The 25,492-nt window shown below is 40.8% G+C and overlaps 1 protein-coding gene across 3 annotated transcripts in view; it reads right to left on the bottom strand.

Moving 5' to 3' along the window:
* The window catches only part of SMARCC1 (SWI/SNF related BAF chromatin remodeling complex subunit C1), a 174,715-nt gene extending 149,434 nt beyond the window's left edge, over positions 1-25,281 (bottom strand). For 2 of the 3 annotated variants that reach the window (XM_028095898.2, XM_028095899.2), the window contains exons 1-2: positions 25,048-25,281; positions 14,898-15,017 (exon numbers count right to left, since the gene is read on the bottom strand). In XM_028095898.2, the coding sequence (XP_027951699.1) occupies positions 14,898-15,017; positions 25,048-25,242 (315 nt within the window). In that variant the 5' untranslated portion in view covers positions 25,243-25,281. The remainder of the gene's footprint in view (positions 1-14,897; positions 15,018-25,047) is intronic. The other variant, XM_028095900.2, reaches the window with a different exon arrangement.
* Between the last annotated feature and the right edge of the window lie 211 nt (positions 25,282-25,492).

Genomic DNA, 25,492 nt, shown 5'->3' with positions numbered 1-25,492 from the left:
CTGTCAAATAAATAAATAAAATCTTTAAAAAAAAAAAAGAAAAGAAAAGAGAATGTCCAAGCATCGGTGAGAAAGTAAAGAATTAGAACCCTTGTACATTGCCTGTGGGAGCATAAATTGGAAAAATTGCTCTGGAAGATTAGCAGTATCTACCAAAGCTGAGTATGCACACCCCATGACCCAGCAATTACATTCCTAGGAATATAACAGAAATATGTACTTTTAGGGGCGCCTGGGTGGCTCAGTCGTTAAGCGTCTGCCTTCGGCTCAGGTCATGATCCCAGGACCGAGCCCTGCATCAGGCTCCCTGCTCACCAGGAAGCCTGCTTCTCCCTCTCCTACTCCCCCTGCTTGTATTCCCTCTCTGTCTCTGTCAAGTAAATAAAATCTTTAAAAAAAAAAGGAAATATGTACGTTTACCAAAAGACATATACATACAAAAATATTCACAGCAGCAATATTTATAATAGCTCTAAACTGCAAATTACCCTAAAAGCCAATCAATGGCAGAATGGATAAATTGTGGAATAGTCCCACAATGGAATACTATATAGCAAGAAATGACAATGCTGCCCATTTTTCAAATAAATTTTTATTTGAACACAGTCACACCTACTCATTTAGATATTATCTTCGGCTGCTTTTACGCTACAAAAGACTGATTAGTTGTGACAAAGTCTGTATGGCTTGCAAGCCTAATATTTACCATCTGCCCCTTTAAGAAAAAATTTACCAACCCCTTAAACAGCAATCAGAATGAAGAAATTTCAACTCCAAGTAATAACATGGTAGAATTTTACAAATATGCTTGCCTATATGCTTCAAAAATTTAAGTCATGAATGACAAAGACAGGATGAACTCTTTCAAATTAAGACTAAAGAGACATAACTACATAAAATCTGCAATCCTGATTTGGATCTTAAAGAGGACACATTCTTGTGACAATTTGTTGAAATGTGAAGACTGATTATATAGAAAACAGTATTGTCTGTCAACGTTAAATTTCCTAAATTTAAAGGAGAGCCATGCTGCATGCAGTCTGAAGTCTCTACAGCCACCACCTCCCTGCTAGATTGGATCTCCTGAACACCCGGAACTTCTCAAGTGACTTCAAGAGTGCAGTCACTGTAGTGACAGACTGGTAATTTATCCTCAAAAGTCCTTTTGTTCTTGCTTCTTAGAGCTACATGCTAATCTTGGCTCTCACCCTTCTCCATTCCAAAAAGTCCTAGAATTTTGTATGATCTTAGCAGAACAATACTATTCTCAGATACACATCATAAAAACCCAAAGTTGGAGGAATCATCATGTTCACTGAATCCAACAGTTTTCTAATGTTTCTTTGCCAAAGAGCTCTTTCAGGAGCAGAAAGCTCAAAAAGAAGTCCATCAGGAAAAACCGTTCAAAGTGAAAAACTTGAAAACAACAGATTCCTCTTAGACCTCCCCATTTATTCCTCTGTTCCCTCAGTCACTCAGGTGCTCTGCAAGGAACAATTATAAAACCAATAATCAGGTCCAACTCCTTTTTCTGATAATTATATGCCTCTTCTTATCAACTTCCTTCTCCCTAAAACTATTTACCACACAGCATAGTTTACTAAATCAAATGAAGAAAAGTGATTGCCAAAGTGACAGTCCTTGAACTCATATTCTTTCCATTACACCAGACTGACCAAGTTCATGAGAATCTCTGCCATGAAGTCAGTCACACTTACTGGATAGAAATTCCAAAGTGTCAGGGAGAGATAGCCTATGGACTGTGACTCATCTAAAATGTCCCAAAATAATACTACCCAGTCCAAATACACAGCCTCATTTGTAGAAATGGCTTTGACAATAAATTTTACCTTCAAAGTATTTACATGCATTCCAAGGTTATATATTAAAATGTATTAAGTTCCTGTGACAGTTTGAAAATAAATTCCAAAAAATTTAATGAACGTCCCTGAAAATAGGCGTACCCATCACAATGTACCTCCTTTTGAGAATTAATTTCACCAAGTTCTGATCATTGCTTTAAAATAAGCCAGCACTTTTACATTTTGATTTTTTTTTTAAAGACTTTATTTATTTGAGAGAGAGAGACAGTGAGAGCAGGAACACAAGCAGGGGGAGTGGGAGAGGGAGAAGCAGGCCTCCCGCCGAGCAGAGAGCCCGATGTGGGACTCGATTCACATCGACTGAGCCACCCAGGGTCCTGGGATCATGACCCGAGCCGAAGGCAGACGCTTAACGACTGAGCCACCCAGGCGCCCTTGATATTTTAAGAAAAGATCAATTTTGCAAAGTATTGTTCAGTTCTCCAGCTAACTTCATTAACAACCTTTCACTCTTCCTATCTTTGAGACAGTTACCAACATCACAACAAAAGCAATATTTAATTGATAAAATTTGGCTTCAATTCAAAGGGCACTGCAACATTTTGTTAGTCCTCAGGTTTACATAAAATACACTGTCTCAGATATGAGTTGAGTGGAAACAAAAGACCTAGCTCTTTGGGGTCCTTCCTTAAGACCTGGAGGTGATGGCAAACTAGTATAACAAACGTTCCAACAGTATGTCTCCATTAGATCTACATTTTTACTTTTACCAAGAAAACTTCTGCTAGAACAAGCTAGCAAAATCTATTTTTCATGCTGTTAAGTACTATATACCACTTTTAATTTCTCAAAGAGCTTTCATTATCACACATCTTGTGATTCTCACAGCTACATCATAGTCTGTAGAGTAAGAAACACTTTCCCAGAAGTAGTAGTACAGGTGGAAGTACCCCAAGGTCACAGAGTACTAGGACATAGCTAGTTAACTCCTAAGCCCAGGGCTCTTTCATAACACCTGGTTCCAGAAAGTGATCTGAGGTGATTCCTTATGTTACATTATTTCAATTTAAGAAATGAATGAGGGGCGCCTGGGTGGCTCAGTAGGTTAAGCGTCTGCCTTCAGCTCGGGTCATGATCTCAGGGTCCTGAGATGGAGCCTCACGTCGGGCGGGGTTCCCTGCTAGGCAGGAAGCCTGCTTCTCCCTCTCTTGCTCCCCGTGCTTATGTACTTTCTCTCTCTCCCTGTCAAATAAATAAAATCGTAAAAAAAAAAAAAATGAATGAGCTTTATTTTAGCAAAATCAATGGCTTTTAAACTCTCTCAAGACTTCTGATTCAAGTCAGATCAAAGAGACCTATACTTTATCTCTGATCTCCATAACCTAAAATGCTTAAATCATTACAGAAAATATACTGGGCTAAGTATCCAGAATCGTCCTGCTGAAAAAGAACTAAAAATGCTGATATAATACACAAAACATCTTCTAACAAAAGTAAAATTGGAAATCTCTGAAAGATAACTGGCTGGCCATGAAGAATAACAGCACAGAAACATCAATGACAATACTGACAAAGAATATAGTCTTTACAAATGCACTCTGTAAAATTCAGCAAACAAATGTCTGCAGCCTTCATCAAGCAACAACAGCAATCCTTGGGCATGGCAGAGAATCTAACTTATTTATTATTAGCATTTATTATTGTGTTATTAGCACATTACTACACGCAAACTGCCCTGTTTTTTACAAAAAAAAAAAAAAAATTACACAGCATACAAAGAACTAAGAAAGTATGGCCCATTTAGAGGGGAAAAAGAATTGACAGAAACTATCCCAGAGGAAAGAAAAATGAACACAGTGTAAGGGACCTATGGAACACCATCAAATTTACCAATATACACATTATGAGAGGCCCAAAAGAGAGAAAAGAACACCAAATCTATGAAAAAATTATGGCCAAAACTTCCCAAATTTTATGAAGAACGTGAATTTATACATCCATGAAGTTCAACAACCTCCAAGCTGGATGAACTCAAACACATCATTATCATCCAAAGTCCATAGTTTACATTAGGGTTCACTTTTGGTGTTGTACATTCTATAGGTTTTGTCAAAAGTATAATGACGTATATCCATCATTATAGTATGACATAGGACAGTTTCACTGTCCTGCAAATCCTCTGTGCTCTGCCTTTTCATTCCTTTCTCCATGCCAAGACACTTTATATTCAAACTGTCAAAAGAAAGACAAAGGATCTAAAATGCAGGGAGGGAGGGGTGCCTGGGTGGCTCAGTTGGTTGAGCGACTGCCTTCGGCTCAGGGCGTGATCCTGGAGTCCCAGGATCGAGTGCCCCATCGGGATCCCTGCTGTCAGCGGGGAGTCTGCTTCTCCCTCTGACCCTCCCCCCTCTCATGCTCCCTCTCTCTCATTCTCTCTCTCAAATAAATAAAATCTTTTTAAAAAATAAATAAATAAAAATAAAATAAAATGCAGGGAGGGGGCGCCTGGGTGCCTCTGTCGTTAAGCGTCTGCCTTGGGCTTAGGTCATGATCTCAGGGTCCTGGGATCCAGCCCAGCATCGGGCTCCCTACTCAGCGGGAAGCCTGCTTCTCCCTCTCCCACTCCCCCTGCTTGTGTTCCCTCTCTCGCTGTGTCTCTGTCAAATAAATAAATAAAATCTTTAAAAAAATAATAAAAATAAATAAAACGCAGGGATAGAGAAGTGACTCATCATATACAAGGAACTCTAAATAACATTTAACACCCAATTTCTATTCAGAAACCATGGAGGCCAGAATAATAAGATACAGGTAAAGTGCTGAAAGTAAAATAACTTGTCAAAGTTTGTATCCTGCAAAACAGCCCTGCAAAAATGAAAGAGATGGGGTGCCTGGCCGGCTCAGATGGTTAAGAGTGCGGCTCTCGATCTCAGGGTTGTCAGTCCGAGCCCCACACTGGGTGTATAGATTACTTAAAAGTAAATCTTTAAGGGGTGCCTAGGTGGCTTAGTGGGTTAAGCATCTGCCTTCGGCTCAGGTCATGATCTCGGGGGTCCTGGGACTGAGCGCCGCATCGCTTCTCCCTCTGCCTTTGCCCCTCCCCCCCACCCCTGCTCATGCTCTCTCTCTCAAATAAATAAAATCTTTAAAATAAAATCTTAAAAAAATAAAATAAGAAAGAGATGAAAAGAGGCTCCATATCATATGTAATCAGGGAAATGCACATTAAAACGAGATACCACTACACACCTATTAGAAGAGTCAAAATCCAGAACACTGACAATATCAAATGCTGGTAAGGAATGGAATGTTATTCAGTGCTAAGAAAAATGGGCTAGCAAGCAATGAAAAGACATGGAGTAACTTTAAGTGCATATTACTAAGTGAAAGTAGACAACCTAAAAAGACTACATACTATATATTCCAATTATATGACACTTAGGAAAAGGCAAAACTATGGATAGTAAAAGATCTATGGTTGTCAGAGGTTACTGAGGGAGAAAGGAATGCATAGGCAGAGCACAGAGGATTTTCAGGACAGTGAAATTGTCCCATGTCATACTGTAATGGTGGATACACATCATTATACATTTGACAAAACCTACAGAATGTACAACACCAAAAGTGAACCCTAATGTAAACTATGGACTTTGGATGATAATGATGTGTCAGTGTAAGTTTGTCAACTGTAACAAATATGGCACAGGATTTCCATAAGAGGGGAGGTTATGCCCCATATGTCAGGGCAAGGGGTATAAGGGAAACCTCTGTACCTTCTACTCAATTTTGCTATGAACCTAAAACGGCTCTAAAAAGGATTAACAGCATAACATGAACTTTATTTTAACTTCAATTTAAGTGAAACTGAAAAATTTCTTGAAAAATCCAAATCACCAAAACTGACAAAAGAAACAGAATCTAAACCCTGTATCTATTGAGGAAATTGAATCAGTTATTAAAACCTCCCCCAAGGGCGCCTGGGTGGCTCAGCTGGTTAAGCGACTGCCTTCGGCTCAGGTCATGATCCCGGAGTCCTGGGATCGAGTCCCACATCGGGCGCCCTGCTCGGCGGGGAGCCTGCTTCTCCCTCTGACCTTCTCCCCTCTCATGCTGTTTCTCTCTCTCTCTCTCAAATAAATAAATAAAATCTTTAAAAAATAAAACAAAACTCCCCCAAAAGAAAACTCTAAGCCCAAATTATTTCACTAGTGAATTCTATCAAATACTTAAGAAAACTTTTATACAGCAAATTAAGCCCCATTACATGTAAAAAGGATAATGTATCATGATCAAATAGGGTTTATCCTGGAATACCAGGTAGATGAACTGAAAATGAGGTAATGAATGAAGCTCACCATATTAACAGAATAAAAGAAAAACCTCTTGATCATCTCAAAAGATGCACAAAAAGCATATGATAAAATCCAACAGTCAGGGCGCCTGGGTGGCTCAGTCGTTAAGCGACTGCCTTCAGCTGGGGTCATGATCCTGGAGGCCCGGGATCAAGTCCCGCATCAGGCTCCCTGCTCAGTGGGGAGTCTGCTTCTCCCTCTGACCTTCCCCCGTCTCATGCTCACTCTCTCACATTCTCTCTCTCAAATACATAAATAAATAAATTCTTAAAAAAAAAAAAATCCAACAGTCATTTGAAATAAAAGCTCTCAGCAAACTAGCCATAGTAGGCAACTTCCATAATCTGAATTAAGATCACATATGAAAAACCTACAGCTAATAACAAATTTAATAGTGCAAAACTGAATGTTTTTCCATTAACAAGAATAAGGTTAGAATTTCTGTCTTAAACATTTTTTTCTTTAGTAATCTCTACACCTAATGTGGGGCTCAAACTCACAACCCCCAAATCAAGAGCCACATGCTCTACCAACTGAGCCAGCCAGGAGCCCCCTGTCTTAACCACTTCTATTCAGTATTGTGTCAGACATGCTACCCAGTACAATGTGGCAAGAAAAGGAAATTAAAAGCATAAATATCTGGGGGGGGACTCATCATAAAGTTATAGTAATCAAAAATGTATTAACAAAAAAATGGACATTTCAATCAAGAGGAAAAAACAATCCAGATATACACCCACAACACATCTGGTCAACTAATTTTCAACTAAAGTGCTAAGCCAATTCAAAGAAAGAACATCTTTACAACAAACGGTAGCTCTAAAATAACCGGATATGGGGAGCCTGCATGGCTCAGCAGGTTAACTCGGCCCTTGGCTCAAGTCATGATCCAGGAGTCCAGGGATCAGGCCCCACGTCGTCGGGCTCCTTGCTCAGCGGGGAGCCTGATTCTCCCCCTTCCTCTGTTTGCGTTTCCCTCTCTATCAAATAAGTAAAATCTTTTAAAAAAAAAAATAAACTGGGAGCGCCTGGGTGGTTCAGTTGGTTAAGCGGCTGCCTTAGGCTCAGGTCATGATCCCAGGGTCCCGGGATCGAGCCCAGCATTGGGCTCCCTGCTCAGAGGGAAGCCCGCTTCTCCCTCTCCCACTCCCCCTGCTTGTGTTCCCTCTCTAGCTGTCACTCTCTGTCAAATAAATGAATAAAATATTAAAAAAATAAAAATAAAAAACTAGATATCCATAACTGAAAAAAAGAACATCAGCCCTTACCCTCACACTATACATAAAAATTAACCCGAAATACATGAAACCTGAAACTATAAAATCTCTAGAAGAAAAATACTGGAAACAGTCTGTAACTTTGGGGTATGCAAAGGTTTCTCTGAACACAGCACAAATCACAGAAATCAATAAATTGGACTTCATCAAAATTCAAAACTTTTGCTCTTGGGAAGACACTGATAAGAAAACAAAAAGTCAAGGGGCGCCTAGGTGGCTCAGTTGGTTAAGCGACTGCCTTCGGCTCAGGTCATGATCCTGGAGTCCCGGGATCAAGTCCCACATCAGGCTCCCTGCTTGGCAGGGAGTCTGCTTCTCCCTCTGACCCTCCCCCCTCTCATGCTCTCTCTCAAATAAATAAATAAATTTCTTAAAAAAAAAAAAGTCAAATCCCAAACTGGGAGGAAATAGTTGCAATATATATATTACAAAGAACCTATATGTAAAACATATAAAGAATTATTAAAATTTAATTTAAAAAAAAAACTGTGCAGAAAAGAATTAACACAGCAGGCCTGAGATGACTATCCTCAGTAAGGCCTGCTTGCCAATTAGCCCTTGGCTAGCATCTGGGAATCTGCCTCTAAGAGTATTCCTAGTCAACTGATAAGAAGGGTGGTTCACTAAGCCTAGACTATTTGAACAAACAATGTGGTTTATGATGAATACCTGCTTTCCTTCAGGGGACTCTGGAAGTTTAAATATGTGCTGACAAAAGGTATCAGCCCCCAATAAAATCCTTGGGTATGAGACTCTAACAGGCTTCCCTGGGCAGAAATATTGCCTGTAGAATGCTACTACATCTTCAATGCTGGGGAAGAATGCACTTTGTGTGATGCCTCATATAAGGAAGAGAGCACACACAAGCCTGCAGTGTAGATTCCTCCAGGCTACACCTGTGTCTTTTCCCCTTGTGACTAGGCTTTGTATATTTGGTATGCTGCTGTAACAAATCCTAGTTATAAGTACATGGGGCGCCTAGCTGGCTCAGCTGGAAAAGCATGCAACTCTTGATCTCAGGGTTTGGAGTTCCAGACCCAGGTTGGGTGCAGAGATTACTTAAATAAACTTAAAAAAAATCTTAGTTACAAATACAAGTATAGGCTAAGTTCCATAAGTCCTTCTAGCAAATCTCTGAATGTGGGGTGGTCGTGGGGACCAAATTAAAAACTTGTTTGAAAAACAAAGAAAAAACACAAATGGTCAATAAGCACATAAAAAGATGTTTAACATCATCAGTCATCATGAAAATACAAATTAAAAGTATGAGATTTCACTACATACCTATCAAAATGGATAAAATTATGAAGACTAATCATACCAACTGCTGACAAGAATGCAAAGGAACTGGAACTCTCAGACACTACACTGCTAGATGGTATGTAAAATGATACAACCACTTTAGAAAACAGTTTGGCAGTTTCTTCTAAAGTTAAATGCTACCAACCCTATGACCCAAACATTCCACTCCTGGGTTATTTACCTAGGAGAAATGAAAACATGTCACAAAAAGATTTGTACATTAACAGTGATAGCAGCTTTACTCAGAAAGCTGGAAACAGGTGCACCTGGGTGGCTCAGTTGTTGAGCGTCTGCCTTCAGCTCAGGTCTTGATCCCAGAGTCCTGGGATCGAGCCCCACATCAGGCTCCCTGCTCAGCGGGAAGCCTGCTTCTCCCTCTCCCACTCTCCCTGCTTGTGTTCCTTTTTTCGCTGTTGTCTCTCTGTCAAATAAATAAATAAAATCTTAAAAAAAAAAAGAAAGAAAGAAAGCTGGAAACAACCCAGATTCCCATCAAACAGTAAAGGATAAATGAATTGTGGTTTATCCATACATTGGAATACTAATCAACAATAAAAAGGAAAAATAACACATGGAATACCACAGATGATGTACATCTCAAAATCCGTTATGATGAGTGAAAGAACTGAGGCAAAAAATGTATACCGTGTGTTCTATTTATATCAATTTCATGAAGTTGTAAATGAATCTGTAGCCTCAATGGTGCCAGGGGACCGGGGTGGGAGACGGATTACAAGGAAACTTTTGGGAATGATGGAAATATCATTACCTTGAAACCTTGAACTCAAATTTTAAATATGTACCATTTATAATGCATCCATCAGACATGAGTAAAGTTGGAGGGAGAAACATTATGGGAAAAGAAAGAGGGAAATGGGGGGGAGTAAAAGGGGGGTAACAGGTAAAAAATAAATAAAACATCACCCAAACAAATCAGGAATACAATGCCAGTGAACTAAGGTTTCTACTTGTGACTCTACATGGTATAGATGGGACTACAGCCCTGCCATTAACACTGGTCCTATAGTTTTCTGGAGCCCTAATCAACACCTGGCCCAGCATGCCCTCTGCGTGGCATCCAAGTCCAGACCCTAAAAGCCCATACTGTGCAGTCCACTGAGCTCTAACCAGTCATGCCAGATCACCTAGGCTCACTGCCCTTGCAGATGAATTACAAGGGCAAGAAGAGAACTGACCAGAGTTTCTCGGACTTATCCTTTTATCTACAGTAATTTGTACTATCTACAGGTACATGGCTGAACAGTTCAGCTGGACTATCTCCCTCATTTTGGCTCAATGTGTCTTTTCATGGTTACAATACTTCCTCCATGGCTCACAACACAGATACTTAGGATTCCATTCCTATAAAATTCAAAGACAAGCAAAATTACACTATTCTCCATAGAGATTCATACAAACATGGTGATCCATATAAAGAAAAGCAAAATGAAACTAAATCATTGCAGCACAGAGTAAATGTTCCCCACCATCTCACTTAAACAGCCACTTACTTACATTCCACTTTCATGAGACAGAGGTCTAAGCTACAAACTTAAAGGACTAACTTCCAATACATATAAAACACTTAGAATCTTCTTTCTCGTCCCATGTTCCCAAAGGTAGTCTCTCCACTCCGAAATTTATGGAATAGTAGGGTGTAGTCAGGTCATAGTTGCAAGTGAAAGGATTAATTTTTTAAGTGTAACAGTAAGTGAAAATTTTGAACATCTCATGAACGTACTTAAAAAAATCTTCTGCTACTTTAGACTCTGACTAGACCTTCTAGCAGTCTTCTAGATCTTAGAGCTTTGTTGTTTTTAAACACAGTTGCTTATGATCTATTTTAAAAGGCAGAATACAAAACTGACTTTACACTATCATTACAATAATGTTATGCACTGAGGCTTGAAGAGATTATAGAAAAACAGAATTTTTAATTGTGGTGGAGGTAAAAACGCTTTTTTCTTCTGTTTTGATTCATGTTTTGTTTGCCTATGCAACATATTTTTTTTTAAAGATTTTATTTATTTGAGAAAGAGAGAATGAGATAGAGAGAGAGAGCATGAGAGGGTCAGAGGGAGAAGCAGACTCCCTGCTGAGGAGGGAGCCCAATGCGGGACTCGATCCCGGGACTCCAGGATCATGACCTGAGCTGAAGGCAGTCGCTTAACCAACTGAGCCACCCAGGCACCCCTGCAACGTTTTATTTTTTAAGTGCCCAATGTGGGGCTCCAACTCACAACCCTGAGAGTAAGAGTCGCATGCTCTACTGACTGAGCCAGCCAGGTGTCCCTGCCTATACAACATATTTTTAGTCTTATAAACCTTCAAATTTTCCCTAAATCCTAACTTCTCATTTTAGCATTAGATAGAACAGACCCTACATTGAGCCAGCTGTTTAATATCCGGCATGACTTAGGAAGTCAGTACATAAAGTTCCACTCCGATTAAAAAAAAAGAATCAGCCCAAATAGTGAACTCTTATACCAGTACCATTTATTCAGAAAGAAAAAAAGAAAAAAAAAGTTTAAGGTTAAACAGCTGACATGTTTCACTAAAACATTCTTTGCTTCATTAACTGTCTTTCTCATCCACTTTTACTTGACACCATTACACATTACATCAATCGCATTCATCTGGGAAAATGTTAAACACTATTTTAAGAGGAAGAAAAGTACATCTGGTCCCACTGGCACTAAGCCATGAATTATTTTTATTTATGGCTTTTGCCTAAAAATATTCTTCCCTAATCTTTAAAATCTGGAAAAAAATAATGCTTTCGTTCCCAAGAGTTAAATATCCCATGAATAAGGACTCTTGTACATACTATTTTTTAAGACCATTCATACAATCCTAATTAGAAATACCAACATAATGTGAATCACATAATAGAAAATACTTCATGTAATGTTATCTGTAAATTTCTAAATATTAATGTTATACTTAATACAATACAATCTATATGTATTATGTTACAGTGTTTTACATGATAACTTCAACCAGTTCCTAATTAGTAATTCTAATCTGCTTCATAATATACAGGAATGAGAAGTAAACCCATGTAATTAGTGGTAAAGGAACACGGAGCTCACAAATGATTCAGAAAACACACACACACACACACACACACACACACAGAAAAAGAGTGATAAAGCAAATGTATTAAAATGTTAACAATCGGGGATTCTGAATAAAGGGAAAATGAAAGTTCTTTGCCTTATTCTTGCAAAATTTTTACTTTGAATTAATTTTAAACTTACAAAAGTTACCCCAGAACCTCAATTAGTCACACGGCTAAGAAAATGAAGTTGATCATCCAGTTGAGTAATTCCCATTAGTACAAAATAGACATGTCCCTCCAATATCTAAAAATTTATTCATAAATTATATACAGGTACTTACTACACTGCTAATATATTACACATATACAACATAAATCACACATTAAAAACTAGGTATTTTAAAAGGATAAAGTTAAAGAGCAAATCCAAAGAGAAGGAATGATCTTGCTCCACAACTGTGAATTCATCCAGTACACAGTAACTCCCAAATCTTTTCTAATTCAACCTGTACTCTAAACTCCAGATCTCATTTCCTCGTACCCACAAGATTTCTAAACCTGAGGTGCCTATCAGAGAACCAACCATAACACAGTTAGGCTAAACTGAGTACCTCTCCCCAGAAACCTGCTTTTACTCTGGCTTTCCCCTTCGTGCTAATGGTATCTGATTGCTCAGTGTAGTCCTCCTAGTAAATTCTTTCTCTTTCCAGCCCCTATACTGGCCCCCCAAGATATTACCAAGTTCTGCCCCCTTAAACTCTGAGTTCCTTTCTGTCTTTAAATCTACTGCTTCTGGGGTGCCTGGGTGGCTCAGTTGGTTGAGTGTCTGCCTTCAGCTCGGGTCATGGCCCCAGAGCCCTGGGATCGAGTCCCGCATCAGGCTCCCTGCTCAGCGGAGAGTCTGCTTCTCCCTCTACCTGCTGTTCTCCCCCCCCTGCTTGTGTTCTCTCACGCGCACTCTTGCTCTCTCTCAAATAAATAAAAATCAATCAATCCACTGTTTCTTCCACAAGGTACCATAACAGTGGATTACGAGAGCAGTTTCTTCATGAAGAGTTTTCAAAGCCTCCAATCTCAACAGCTTCTAACCCATTCTTCACACTGAAGCTTGTGGGGTTATTCTAAAACCCAAAATCAACTAAGCCACCTACTACTCTCTCCCTTGTTATGGTTCCCCATCACTTATGAGATAAAGGACACACATCTAGCACAGTAAACTTGGCCTATTACAACTGACTCTAGCCCACTTCTCTGCCTATTTGTCCTCAGTTCTAATATTGTTGAACTGTCACAACTACCTTCAAGTACCACATTTTCTCAGGCCTTTATGCTTTTACATGTTGCTATCACTGCCTGAAAATCCAATCCTTCAGCATTTCCCTGAAAAACTCATACTCAACTTTCAAGTCTCAAATTCAAATGCCCTTTCCCCTGGAAGACACTTCCTCACCAGGATCACCAGGAAACTCCAAGGTTCTATTCATTCAGCTCACTAGAGTATGCAGCCCCTGAAGACAAACAATACACCGTATTGCTCTTTAAAGTCTCAGAATTTGATAAATAACCAAATGCTTAATACTTGCTGAGCTCGTACCATTGGGGGGAAAGAAGCACTTTTTAATAAACATCATTGGGATAACCAGATAATCATAAGAAAAAAGATAAAACTGGATCTATTGCTCACACTGAACACCAAGATAAAATCTAAATAGATGAGAATTAAGTATAAAAAATGAAGCCATATAAGTACTAGAAGAACACCTGACTAAAGTCCTTCCTCACCTACAAGTGAAGAAAGCTTCCTAACAAGATTCAAAAACCACAATTCTATGGGCGCTTGGCTGGCTCCATCAGTAGTAGAGCATGTGACTCTTGATCTCAGGGTCGTAAGTTCCAGTCCCACATTGGGGGTAGAGATTACAAAACAAAAACAAAACAAAACAATTCTGTATCTGACTAAATAAAAATGTCTAGACAGCAAAAATACCATAAGCAAACTAAACATATTTACTGCAAGATCAGTAAAAAAACGTATACTGTCTCCTATTCTCAATTATACCCAAGAGAGCAATGGATTGTTAAAACAAAAAGGTCAGTGATGAAATAAGAAAACCCAAATCAGAAACTTCTGAGATTTAAAAAAAAAGGTCTACCTATAAATTCAGTGGAAGCAGCAAACATGAGACTGTAAACTGCAAAAATCCAAATCAGAGAATCAGAAGCCAAAAATTATGAGAAAAGCTACAAGTAATTCCTAGAAGTCTAATGTTTGTACAAATAGAGTTCAAAAATATAAATGAAGGAATACAGGATGGGAAAGAAGACTAATAGACTGAATGTTCCCTGAGCTAAAGAAATATTACTGAGTCATCAGATCATGACTTGTAAGTAGTCATATTTCTGAATTTCAAAGATCAGTATAAAAAAGGGGAAAATCAAGTATCAGATTTTTCTCTACAAAATCAAATGTTAAGGAAAGAACAAAACCAGGGGCACCTGGCTGGCTCAGTTGGTAGACATGCGACTCCTGATCTCCAGGTCGTGAGTTCAAGCCCTATGCTGGGTGTAGAGATTACTAAAAATAAACAAACTTAAAAATAAAAAATAAAACCTACATATTTCAAAAGAAAAAAAGCATAATCCAGTATTTATATACCAAACCAAACTATCAAAGTATCAATTGCAAGGACAACAGAATTATATTTTCACACAAGCTCAGAAAATCTTACCAACACAAGATAAAAATTCCAAAAGAAAGTATCCTAGCCACAAGAATTGAATCAGGAGAAAGAATGGAGAAGACCTGGTATGGCAGAGACTACAAGGAAACTACAACATAGTAAAATGTTCATGGTTAAGTCTATAAATAGCTGTTGTGATGTTTCATGCAAATGTTAAATGACTCCTGAAAGTGGAGCTTCCTACACTTAAAAAACAATAATAATCTATAGCTAAAATTCAGTTGAGGCTCTTTTGTTTATTCTACAGGATAGGAGCAATAAAGGAAAGAGCTGTAGGCTGCCCTTGAGAGCACAGAAACTGCAGATTCCCCAGTGTTATTATAATAAGTTGATGTACTTACCGGGAGTTTGGTGAAGGCCGGGTTGGTGACATGCTTCCCAAAGGCATCTTCCTGGAACTGAAGAAGCTGTACCACCAGCCCAGCCAGTGTTTTGTTGGTAGGAGCATCCGCATGAACATACTGCAAGATAAAGATGAGGACTCAAAACCTGGGACAATCGTGCAGAAGACAATGGTAGCTTACTTCCTATTACCTACTAAGCACTGGCCAGGTGACAGATTTGCAGAGGTCTGAGCCATGGTCTCTGCCGTAAAGAAGCTTAGAAAAATAAATACTTGGTGCAGTGGGGAGGGAAAGTTAACAGGTCTCAGGAGAAAAATCATGCCCAAGCAATGAATCCAAGTCATCTCGTGTGCACCTGCACCTAAAGTAGATGGTGAGATCCTGAACCTCAAACTTGAGGCTGATACTATAATCAGATGAGACCTATTAGCAAATGTATTTTGTAAATGGGATGAATATAAATAACTTGTGGCCAGAGAGCAAACTGTATTGTTTTTAAAACAGGCCTACAAATTTCTCTGACACTCCTCTCATCAAGAAGTAGGGTGTATGCCCTTCTTTTACTGAATCAATACCATCCTTGGGGCACCTGGTGGCCCAGTCGTTAAGTGTCTGCCTTCAGCTCAGGTCATGATCCCAGGGTCCTGGGATCGACCCCCACGTCAGGCTCCCTGCTCAGCGGGAAGCCTGCTTCTCCCTCTCACACTCTCCCTGCTTGTGTTCCCTCTCTCGCTGTCTCTGTCAAATAAATAAATAAAATCTTAAAAAAAAAAAAAAGACCATCCTTAATGACTAACTTATAACCATTAGAATGCATTGGGGGGGTGGGGGAGTGATGCTGTGGGACCTCTGAGGATAAGTCAAAAGCTTTCACGTAGTCCTCTGGGGACAGTCACCTCTGGAGTCCTGAACTACCACTAAGTCTAACTACCCTGAGAACACCATACTTTGAGGAAGCCCAGACTACATGGAGAAGCCTCTTGGAGATGCTATGGCCAGAAGCCCCAGGTGATGTCCCAGAAGACTGACAGTACAACCACCAGACACATAAGTAAAGATGGTTCCAGATGATTCTGCCCCCAGCTGTCAAGTTATCCCCAATCGTCAAATCTTCCCAGTTGAAACTCCAGACACAGTTCTCAGAGACAACTGTGCCCATTGTACCCTTCCAAATTCCTCACACACACAGAAACTCTGAGCATAATAAAATGGTTGTTTTAGGGGCACCTGGGTGGCTCAATTGTTAAGCGGCTGCCTTCAGCTCAGGTCATGATCCCAGAGTCCTGGGATCAAGGCCTGCATCAGGGTTCCTGCTCCACGGGAAGCCTGCTTCTCCCTCTCCCACTCTCCCTGCTTGTGTCCCTGCTCTCACTATCTGTCAAATAAATAAATAAAATCTTAAAAAAAAAAAAAAGGTTGTTTTATGCCAAGAAGTTTTGAATATAATAAAGTGGTTGTTTTCATGTGCACTTAAAAATGGTTAGGATGGGGGGGCACCTGGGTGGCTCAGTCATTAAGTGTCTGCCTTTAGCTCAGGTCATGATCCTAGGGTCCTGGGATTGAGCCCCACATCAGGCTCCCTGCTCAGTGGGAAGCCTGCTTCTCCCTCTCCCTCTCCCCCTGCTTGTGTTCCCTCTCTTGCTGTGTCTCTGTCAAATAAATAAATAAAATCTTAAAAAAAAAATGGTTAGGACGGCAAATTGTTACTTTTTTACTACAATAAAAAAAATTTTTTTAGGGGCACCTGGGTGACTCAGTCGGTTAAGTGTCGGCCTTCAGCTCAGGTCATGATCCCAGGGTCCTGGGATAAAGCCCCAGGTCAGGCTCCCTGCTCCACAGGAGTCTGCTTCTCCCTCTCCTCCCCACTTGTGCTCTCTCTCGCTATCTCTGACACTATCTCTGTTGCTATCTCTCAAATAAATAAAATCTTTAAAAAAAATTGTAAACAAATATATTTGAAAAGTTATGCACGCTAATGTCGACAATGTCCAAAGGCCAAACCAGTGGCAGAGAGCAAGCTGGTTCCACAGCAAGGAAATACATAACATGACAGGAAAAGCATAAATTAGCAAGTTAAATTAAATGTGAAAGTTTAATTAAGTATGAAATGTTCAATATCACTTTGAAAAGCCAATACATTAATTTTTTTTTATTTAAAGATCTTATTTATTTGACAGAGACACCGCGAGAGAGGGAACACAAGCAGGGAGAGTGGGAGAGGGAGAAGCAGGCTTCCCGCTGAGCAGGGAGCCCAACGTGGGACTCAATCCCAGGACTCCAGGACCATGACCTGAGCCGAAGGCAGATGCTTAACGACTGAGCCACTCAGGCGCCCCATTCAATAATTTTTTTATTTTTATTTTTTTTTAAAGATTTTATTTATTTATTTGACAGAGAAACACAGTGAGAGCAGGAACACAAACTGGGGGAGTGGGAGAGGGAGAAGCAGGCTTCCCGCGGAGCGGGGAGCCCGATGTGGGACTCGATCCCAGGATTCTGGGATCATGACCTGAGCCAAAGGCAGACGCTTAACCGACTGAGCCACCCAGGCGCCCCTCAATAAATGTTTTTAAACCTCCAATTTTGAAAAGGAAAAACATCTATACCTCCTTGAAATTGAAAAGATAACAAAAGATAGTAAAATGAATTTTTCTTCCTGGAACAACCTCGTACCCAGTATCATCCAACATTTCAAGATTAATGTGGTAGCTTTCTATTACAAGAAATAATTTGTAAGTGATTTATATATGACAAAATGATTATCAGCTGCACAGTCTACTCTTACTAAATTGAATGGCTCTCAATTTGTACTACTGCCAAGCAAAGATAAGGCATGATATAAAAGGCAATTCTTCTTAAAGCTTAGTATCCTCCCAAATTTTATTTATACAGGTGCATTAGCTTTCCACTCTAAATGAAACAGCCAGCATGCAGTTCACTTTGCTAAAAACTGGTATTTTGTTGGAATGCTTTATATTACATGACCAAAGGTTGGTAAAATCCAGTCCACTGCCTGTTTCTCTGTGGCCCACAAACTAAGAACAGTTTTTTGATTTTTAAATGGTTGGAAGGAAATTTTTTTTTTTAAAGATTTTATTCATTTGACAGAGAGAGACACAGCGAGAGAGGGAACACAAGCAGGGGGAGTGGGAGAGGGAGAAGCTGGCTTCCCGCAGAGCAGGGAGCCCGATGCGGGGCTCGATCCCAGGACTCCGGGATCATGACCTGAGCCGAAGGCAGACGCCCAACGACTTTCAGAGAGAGAGAGCATGAGCGGGAGGGGCAGAGGGAGAGAGAGAATCTCAAGCAGACTCCGAGCTGAGCAGGGAGCCCAACACAGGGTAGGATCTCATGACCCTGAGATCACAACCTGGACTGAAACAAAGAGTCAGACAATTAATCGACTGCACCAACCAGGCACCTCTAGAAAGAAATTTTAAAGAATAAAGAATAGTATTTCGGGGCACCTGGGTGGCTCAGTCGGTTGAGCATCTGCCTTCGGCTCAGGTCGTGATCTCGAGGTCCTGGGATCAAGCCCATGTTGGGCTCCCCTCTCCCTCTCCCTCTATACCCGACTTGTGCTTTGTCTCTCTCCCTCTCAAATAAACAAAATCTTTTAAAAAAAAGAATAATATTTCAGGACACATATTACATGAAATTCAAGTTTCAGTGTCCATAAATAAAGTTGTATCAAAACACAGCACACTCTTTCACTACACATTGTCTGTGATGGCTTTCATATAACAGCAGAGTCAAACAGTTATAATTGAGATGGCATGACCTGAAAAGCCTAAAATCTTTACTCTCCTGCCCTTTATAGAAAAAATCTATCTATTCCTGTTCTAGACCACTCCTTTTTCATCCTTATAAAAAGTTTTCTTTTATACTAAGGGTGTTCTGTGAAAACACATTTTCGTAAGGCCACAAAGTAAAACACCTGTGCCACACACTAGTCAAAAAATGGAAACAAACTTCATACCATTAAACATGTAAGATGTCAATTTTGTTGGACTAAAATAATGTTTTTCAAATTTTAGACCCACTTGGAGTTTCTAATTCCATAGGTCAGGCCCAAGAATTTGCATTTCTAAGAAATTCTAGGTGAAACAACTGGAGTGGGAACCCACTTTATGAACCACTAAACTGGGGCACCTGGGTGGCTCAGTCGGCTAAGCGTCTGCCTTCGGCTCAGGTCATGACCCTGGAGTCCTGTGATCTGGCCCCACACAAGGCTCCCTGCTCAGGGGGAGTCTGCTTCTCCCTCTGCAACCCGCCCCCCGCTTGTGCCCTCTCTCTCTCTCAAATAAATAAATATTTTTTAAAAAAAAGAACCACTAAACTTTTTTAAAAAATCTGTTTCAGGTATTACTATACATCTTAAAGAATATGCTGAATTATAATTTAAAAGTTAAAGGGAGCCTGGGTGGCTCAATCAGTTAAGCTTCTGACTTAGGCTTAGGTCATGATCTCAGGGTCCTGGCATCCAGCCCCGAGGCAGTCTGCTTCTCCCTCTCCCTCTGCCCTCCCCCCACCCACCCTTCCTTCTCTCCAATAAAATCTTTTTAAAATTTTAAAAAGTTAAAAACCAGTTAAACAATTTTTTTAAAGATTTTATTTATTTATTTGACAGAGAGAGACACAGCGAGAGAGGGAACATAAGCAGGGGGAGTGGGAGAGGGAGAAGCAGGCTTCCCGCGGAGCAGGGAGCCCGACGTGGGGCTCGATCCCAGGACCCTGGGATCATGACCTGAGCCGAAGGCAGACGCCTAACGACTGAGCCACCCAGGCGCCCCGAGTTAAACAATTTTTAAACGTTTAAAGCTACTTACGATTCCCCTTTATGATAATATATTGCCAGTTGCCAATTCCCACAAAAACTATGAAGTTTACTTTTTTAAGGACTATACACTTACAAGTGACAATTCAGTATCTGGTTTTTTCCCATTTACTCAACATACTAAATCTTTAATAAGCAATACTCAATTAGTAAGTAATTCATAGCACTCATGTAATCCTTAATAAACTCTTCAAATGTATACTACAGAACTGACAAAATATGGAGTATATATCCACAAGGTAACTTTATTATTTTTATAAGAATGGGTTTCTCAGGGCAAAATTATACTGCAATTTTTGTACACAGTAAAGCAACATGAAAAATTAATGAGCCTAACTTTTTATTTTTCAGATACCTGTAGATAACTGAACAATGCCAAATCCTAAAACTGAAAAACACACCATCTTGGAGGAAGGCTGTTCAGCAAAAACCAAATCAACTCTTTAGGCAAAAATTAAGTTTAGCAACTGCTATATACATAGCTTCATATATATTCTAAATTTCACTACTATGCATGTTTCATTTGCTATATTATCATTCAGAATACAAAAACATGTAAAAAGTTTCATGTGGTCAACTTTGTTTCAAAATAAAGATGGCCAGGTTCAAAGTTCAATCAAAATTATTACCTTAGGTATTTTAAAATCCAATTTTTTTTTAGATTTTATTTTTATTTTATTCATGAGAGACACAAGAGAGAGAGGCAGAGGCAGGGGGAGAAGCAGACTGCCTCAGGGCTAGATGCCAGGACCCTGGGTTCACGACCTGAGCAGAAGACAGACGCTTAAAAGACGCTTAACCGACTGAGCCACCCAGGCACCCCCAATTTTTTATTTATTTTTTAATATTTTATTCATTTATTTGACAGAGAGAGAGTGAGAGCACAAGCCGGGAGACAGAGGGAGAGAAGCAGGTTCCTCGCTGAGCAGGGAGCCCGACATGGGACTCAATCCCAGGAGCCTGGGATCATGACCTGAGCTGAAGGCAGCCGCTTAACCAACTGAGCCACTCAGGAACCCCTCCCCCAATTTTTTTAATTATAAAATGTTTAACCTTGGTTAAATACTTTTCCCAAATCACCCACAAAAGTTACCAAACACGAAAAAGATGACATTTTTAATTCATAAATGAACTGTCACATTAATGTATTAAACTATACCTCACAACCACTCAAAAGGCAGCCAATGTTATGTTTTAAATCAACTTTTAAACACCTCAAAATATTACCATTCTATTTAACCAATAAGAATAAAGCAAGCTGACCATGGGATATACACAAAAGTATCATCACCACCTCAAATTTACATAATCTCGTCTTCAACAACTATCTCGTTTGATTCAGTCTTAAGGAAGTCAATCTTACTCCAATTTACATATGGAAAATTAAAACAGGAATCAAGTCATCTGCTCAAGGACACCACCAATTAGGGACAAGTTATTAGCAGCCGAGAGTACTGAACTCACATCTTCCAAAGTGTAATGCTCATTCACTATCCTACAGTGACATAATAGAGCTCATTTTAAATGGCTTCCAAAAACATTACCTAAAACATAAAGGGTTCTTGACAGCTTTCAAAATACTCAATTCTGATTAACCAAAAAAAAAAATATAGATTATTTCAGTCATAAACATTTTATCTTTTGATCAAAAAAAAGCTCAACAGCATGTTTTACTTAAGACAACGAAAAATTTTTAGTCTCAAGTATTTTAAGAAAGGTAGGAAGATAAAAAAAAGAGAAAGAAAAGGTAGAAAGTTTAGAAAGTTTTATCAATATACCTGCTTTATGCTATCTATGGCATCAATAAAGTATCAAAATTTTAATAACTTGTCCCTAAACAAACCTATTGCAGCAAATGCCCCATAAAACAAAAAAACTGTCTTTAACTGTTAAATACTTTATGTAAAGTGTATTGAAATGCATTCCTTAGACAATCTAGTCTACTTTAGCGATCACCCTTACATTGAAATCATCCTGCCATCTTAAATCTTATTTCATTAATGAGTCAAACCAGGAAGAAACTTACCTGGGAACTTAATTGTTTACAGATATCCTTCACCTCCAAAGTATCTGAGTTGAAACCATTTAAAATCAGTAAGGTTTTATCATTTGAAAACCACTCAGAAACCATGGACAGAAATACAGCTTTCATCTTCATCAAAGTTAGGACGCAAAGACATGTACCCAATAATACAAAGGCAGCTCAGGTAGGAGATGAACAAGCTTCCTTCCGTACTGCTGCTGGACTTAAAATGCAACCTCAAGCCAACCGTTAACCACCCTGTGCTCCCAATCACCTACCTGCCTCCCTCCAGGAGTCACCTCCTCTGGACTTCTTTGGCCCAGTTGAAGCTCATCCTAATCAAAAAGCATTCCCTCTCCCTTCTGTGTTGCTGAGCCAAATTTATCAACAAAGCTTAAATGAATAGGTTCCTAGACTAGAATCTGTTCATTCATTGAACAAACATGTACTGAGCACCTACTAAGGACACAGAGAAAACAAAAATACAAGGAAGTTCTTTTAATTTGAAACCACATGAGTTTTACAAGGGTCTATGTTTTTTACCACTACATTTTCCACTACCTTCCACTATATTCCTTGATGAGAGGGATTATGTGTAGCAAAAAAATATTGGGGTTTTGGAGCCAGGCAGACCTTCACTCCTAATTGTAATCTTAGAGAGGTCACTTATATCTGGAGTCTCAGGTTCCACTCATGTGTAAAATGAAATAAATATCTATGAACCACGACTGTTATAAGAATTTGAGTAATGGTTTAAGTGCCCAGATACAGTTAGATGCCCAGCTGTTGTTCATGGAATGCATGGATAAACCCATTAATAAAAATGGGGGGCGCCTGGGTGGCTCAGTCCATTGGGTGGCTGCCTTTGGCTCAGGTCATGATCCCAGGATCCTGGGACTGAGTCCCGCATCAGGCTCCCTGCTCAGTGGTGAGCCTGCTTCTCCCTCTGCCCCTTCCCCCTGCTCGTGTGCTCACTCTCTCCAATAAATAAAATCTTAAAAACAAAATATTAATAAAAACGGGACTACCACTGTCATGTTTCATTCAGTTGCTGAGATTTATTAATGTGAAAATATAGTATTAAATGCAACAGAAAATAGTTAAAACACATCAATGTGTACACTGAGTGGAAACATATTGTGTCCTGGATAGTACTTTCACCACTCCAACACCACTCTCTAAGGCTGAGAGGATTCTGGCTGTCAGGCATAAGGAATATACAATTCTGAATTTGAGGAGGCCCAAGAAATATACTCTGGCCTTATGAAACCCTGAGACCTAACTTCTACTTGATCTTTAAGGCCTGAAGAACACTGAGCCAACATTTGCCCAATGGCCTCAACACTCTGGCACAAATCCCTGTCTGCCCCAGAACCACTTCTTCACCCAAACAAAATTGGGCCCAAACAGATGCACAGAGAGTTTGGAGAGGTAGAAATTACTATTATTTTTCTTTCTCCTTCCTATTCCTTGATATCCAAAGGAATATTCCTCATTTCTGATAAAACTACATTGATAAACTAATATGTTATATGTCAATTATATCTCAATAAAGAAATCCAGACTGGGGGAGGGGAAGGCTACATTAAGGTACAGTGAATTTAAAACCCAAAGCATTGGGCACCTGGGTGGCTCAGTTGTTAAGCGTCTGCCTTCAGCTCAGGTCATGATCCCAGGGTCCTGGGATCGAGTCCCACATCGGGCTCCCTGCTCAGCGGGAAGCCTGCTTCTCCCTCTCCCACTCCCCCTGCTTGTGTTCCTGCTCTTGCTGTCTCTCTCTGTCTAATAAATAAATAAAATCTTAAAAAAAAAAAAACCCAAAGCATTGGCTGAAGAGCATAAGATAAAAATAATACTTTCATAATATAAATATGTTCAATTTCCTTAGCCACTTCTAGAAGCTCTGCTGCCTACATAAAAAAGTGACCAATTTATCACTGTAAAAGGGAGAGCAATATTCTTGTCTACTTACACACAGATGAGAAAAACTGGCAATCCCAAGTATGATTGCAAAATTTGGGGGCAAAAAAAGTCAAAGCATATAAAAATATACATTGTCTCTCACTTCCTAAAACTTCAGTAAGAAACAGCCACTTCTGAAAGTACCACAGTGTAATGTCAAAAGAACCCAAGATCCTGTCCCTATCAACCGCCAAAACCTGACAGACTCCATTGCGCTGCAGAACTCAAAATAGGTTTCTAGACTACTTCGTCTTTTCATTCACTGAACAAATATTTACTAAGCAACTACTAAGGGCGAGGCAATTAGTACCAACCATGGCGGGGGGGGGGGGGGGGTGCACTGCAGTGAAGAGGCCTGACAAGGTCCTTACCCCAGTGCTATGGTTCTCAATGGGGGAAGTATGGAACTTGAAAAGGGTGTTCCGAAATCTGGGGCAGAGAAGGTATTTGGGGCTGTCTGCTTCATTACACCTTCTAAGGGAGTTCACTCCTAGGTATCTACAAGGGGAAGTTAAAAAACACTTCGTTATAAATAAAAGGTTAATTCACAACTTTCAATACCACTGACTCAGCGGAACTTACCTCCCAAAAGTAGGAAAAACAGCTAAATGAAAAAAGTAATCTCACAAAGTGGTACAAAGAAAATAAAGGTACTGATATGAAGTTGCGGCAGTCTAGTATAAATGGGATTCTCGGGGAAGGCCTCACTGAGAAACACATTAGGTACCTGTGAACGTTAACTCTTGTACTCACACCACACGGAACTAAAAGTACAATGAAGTAAAAACTGTCATTTTTTAGTATCAGTGCTCATCCATACTATCATCCATTGTATTGGCCTGCTGTTATTAACTTCCGAGTACAATCGTCTAGTCATTCTTTACCAAACCAACAACAGGTAGTAGAACCTTAGCTACCTCACTTGACTTTGAAGATGAGTCGCTAAACAATACTTGAGGCTGCTCTTACAACCCTGGCTCGGACAGTTTGTAATATTCATTGTTCGCACACCCAATGCAGCTAACAAAAGAGATTCACGCCCTCCGGTTTGCTGAGCTCGAGATGCTCCTGCACACCGGGGTGCGCTGGGGCTCTCGCCCGCGATGCAGGGATTCCCAGAGGCCTGGCCCCCGGGACCTGGTGGAGCCCCGGGCGCGCGGGCGCCGAGAGCGGACGGCGGGGGCGTGGCGGGCCCGGTGCCTGCCTTTGTTGTCCCTCGTGGCGCGCGGGGGGGGGGGAGGGGCGGCCCGAGGCCCGCGAGGCCAGTAGCTGCGCCCGGCTCCCGTCGCGTGGCCTCCCCGGCCCCCACGGGCGCGCGAACCCACCTTCTTGTAGTGCTTGCCCAGCCAGACCCGCACCGAATCCAGCTGGGACACCGTCTCCGGGCTCTCCCAAAACTTGCTGGCCGGGCCACCGTCCTTCCGCCGATAAACGGCCAGGCCCGCGGCCGTCGCCGCACCTCCCGCGCCTGCGGCGCCCGCCGCCGCCCCTAGCCCGCCGCCGCCCGCCGCCGCGGCCATAGTCGCCGTCCGTCGTCCCCACAGCCCGGCCCGCCTCGGCCCGCCTCGGCCCTCGCGGCGATCCGCGTTCGCACTCGCGCGCGCGCGCGCAGCCGCCGCCACCGCCTCCCGACCCCGCCCAGCCAACCCCCTTCCGGCGCGGAGGGCCGGCCCCGCCCCTTCTCGGGACCCGGTCCCTAACCGAAGAGGGCACGCGCGCACGCATGCGCATCACCGGCGCCGGGCGAACTTGGGACAAGCACTTGCTCCC

Source organism: Eumetopias jubatus, unplaced genomic scaffold, assembly GCF_037043125.1.
Source record: "Eumetopias jubatus isolate StellerSeaLion01/CBP00866 unplaced genomic scaffold, mEumJub1_p1.0 scaffold_1, whole genome shotgun sequence".
Classification (NCBI taxonomy): domain Eukaryota; kingdom Metazoa; phylum Chordata; class Mammalia; order Carnivora; family Otariidae; genus Eumetopias; species Eumetopias jubatus.
Note: the sequence above shows the minus strand (reverse complement) of the source record. Positions and strands in the feature narration are given on the sequence as shown.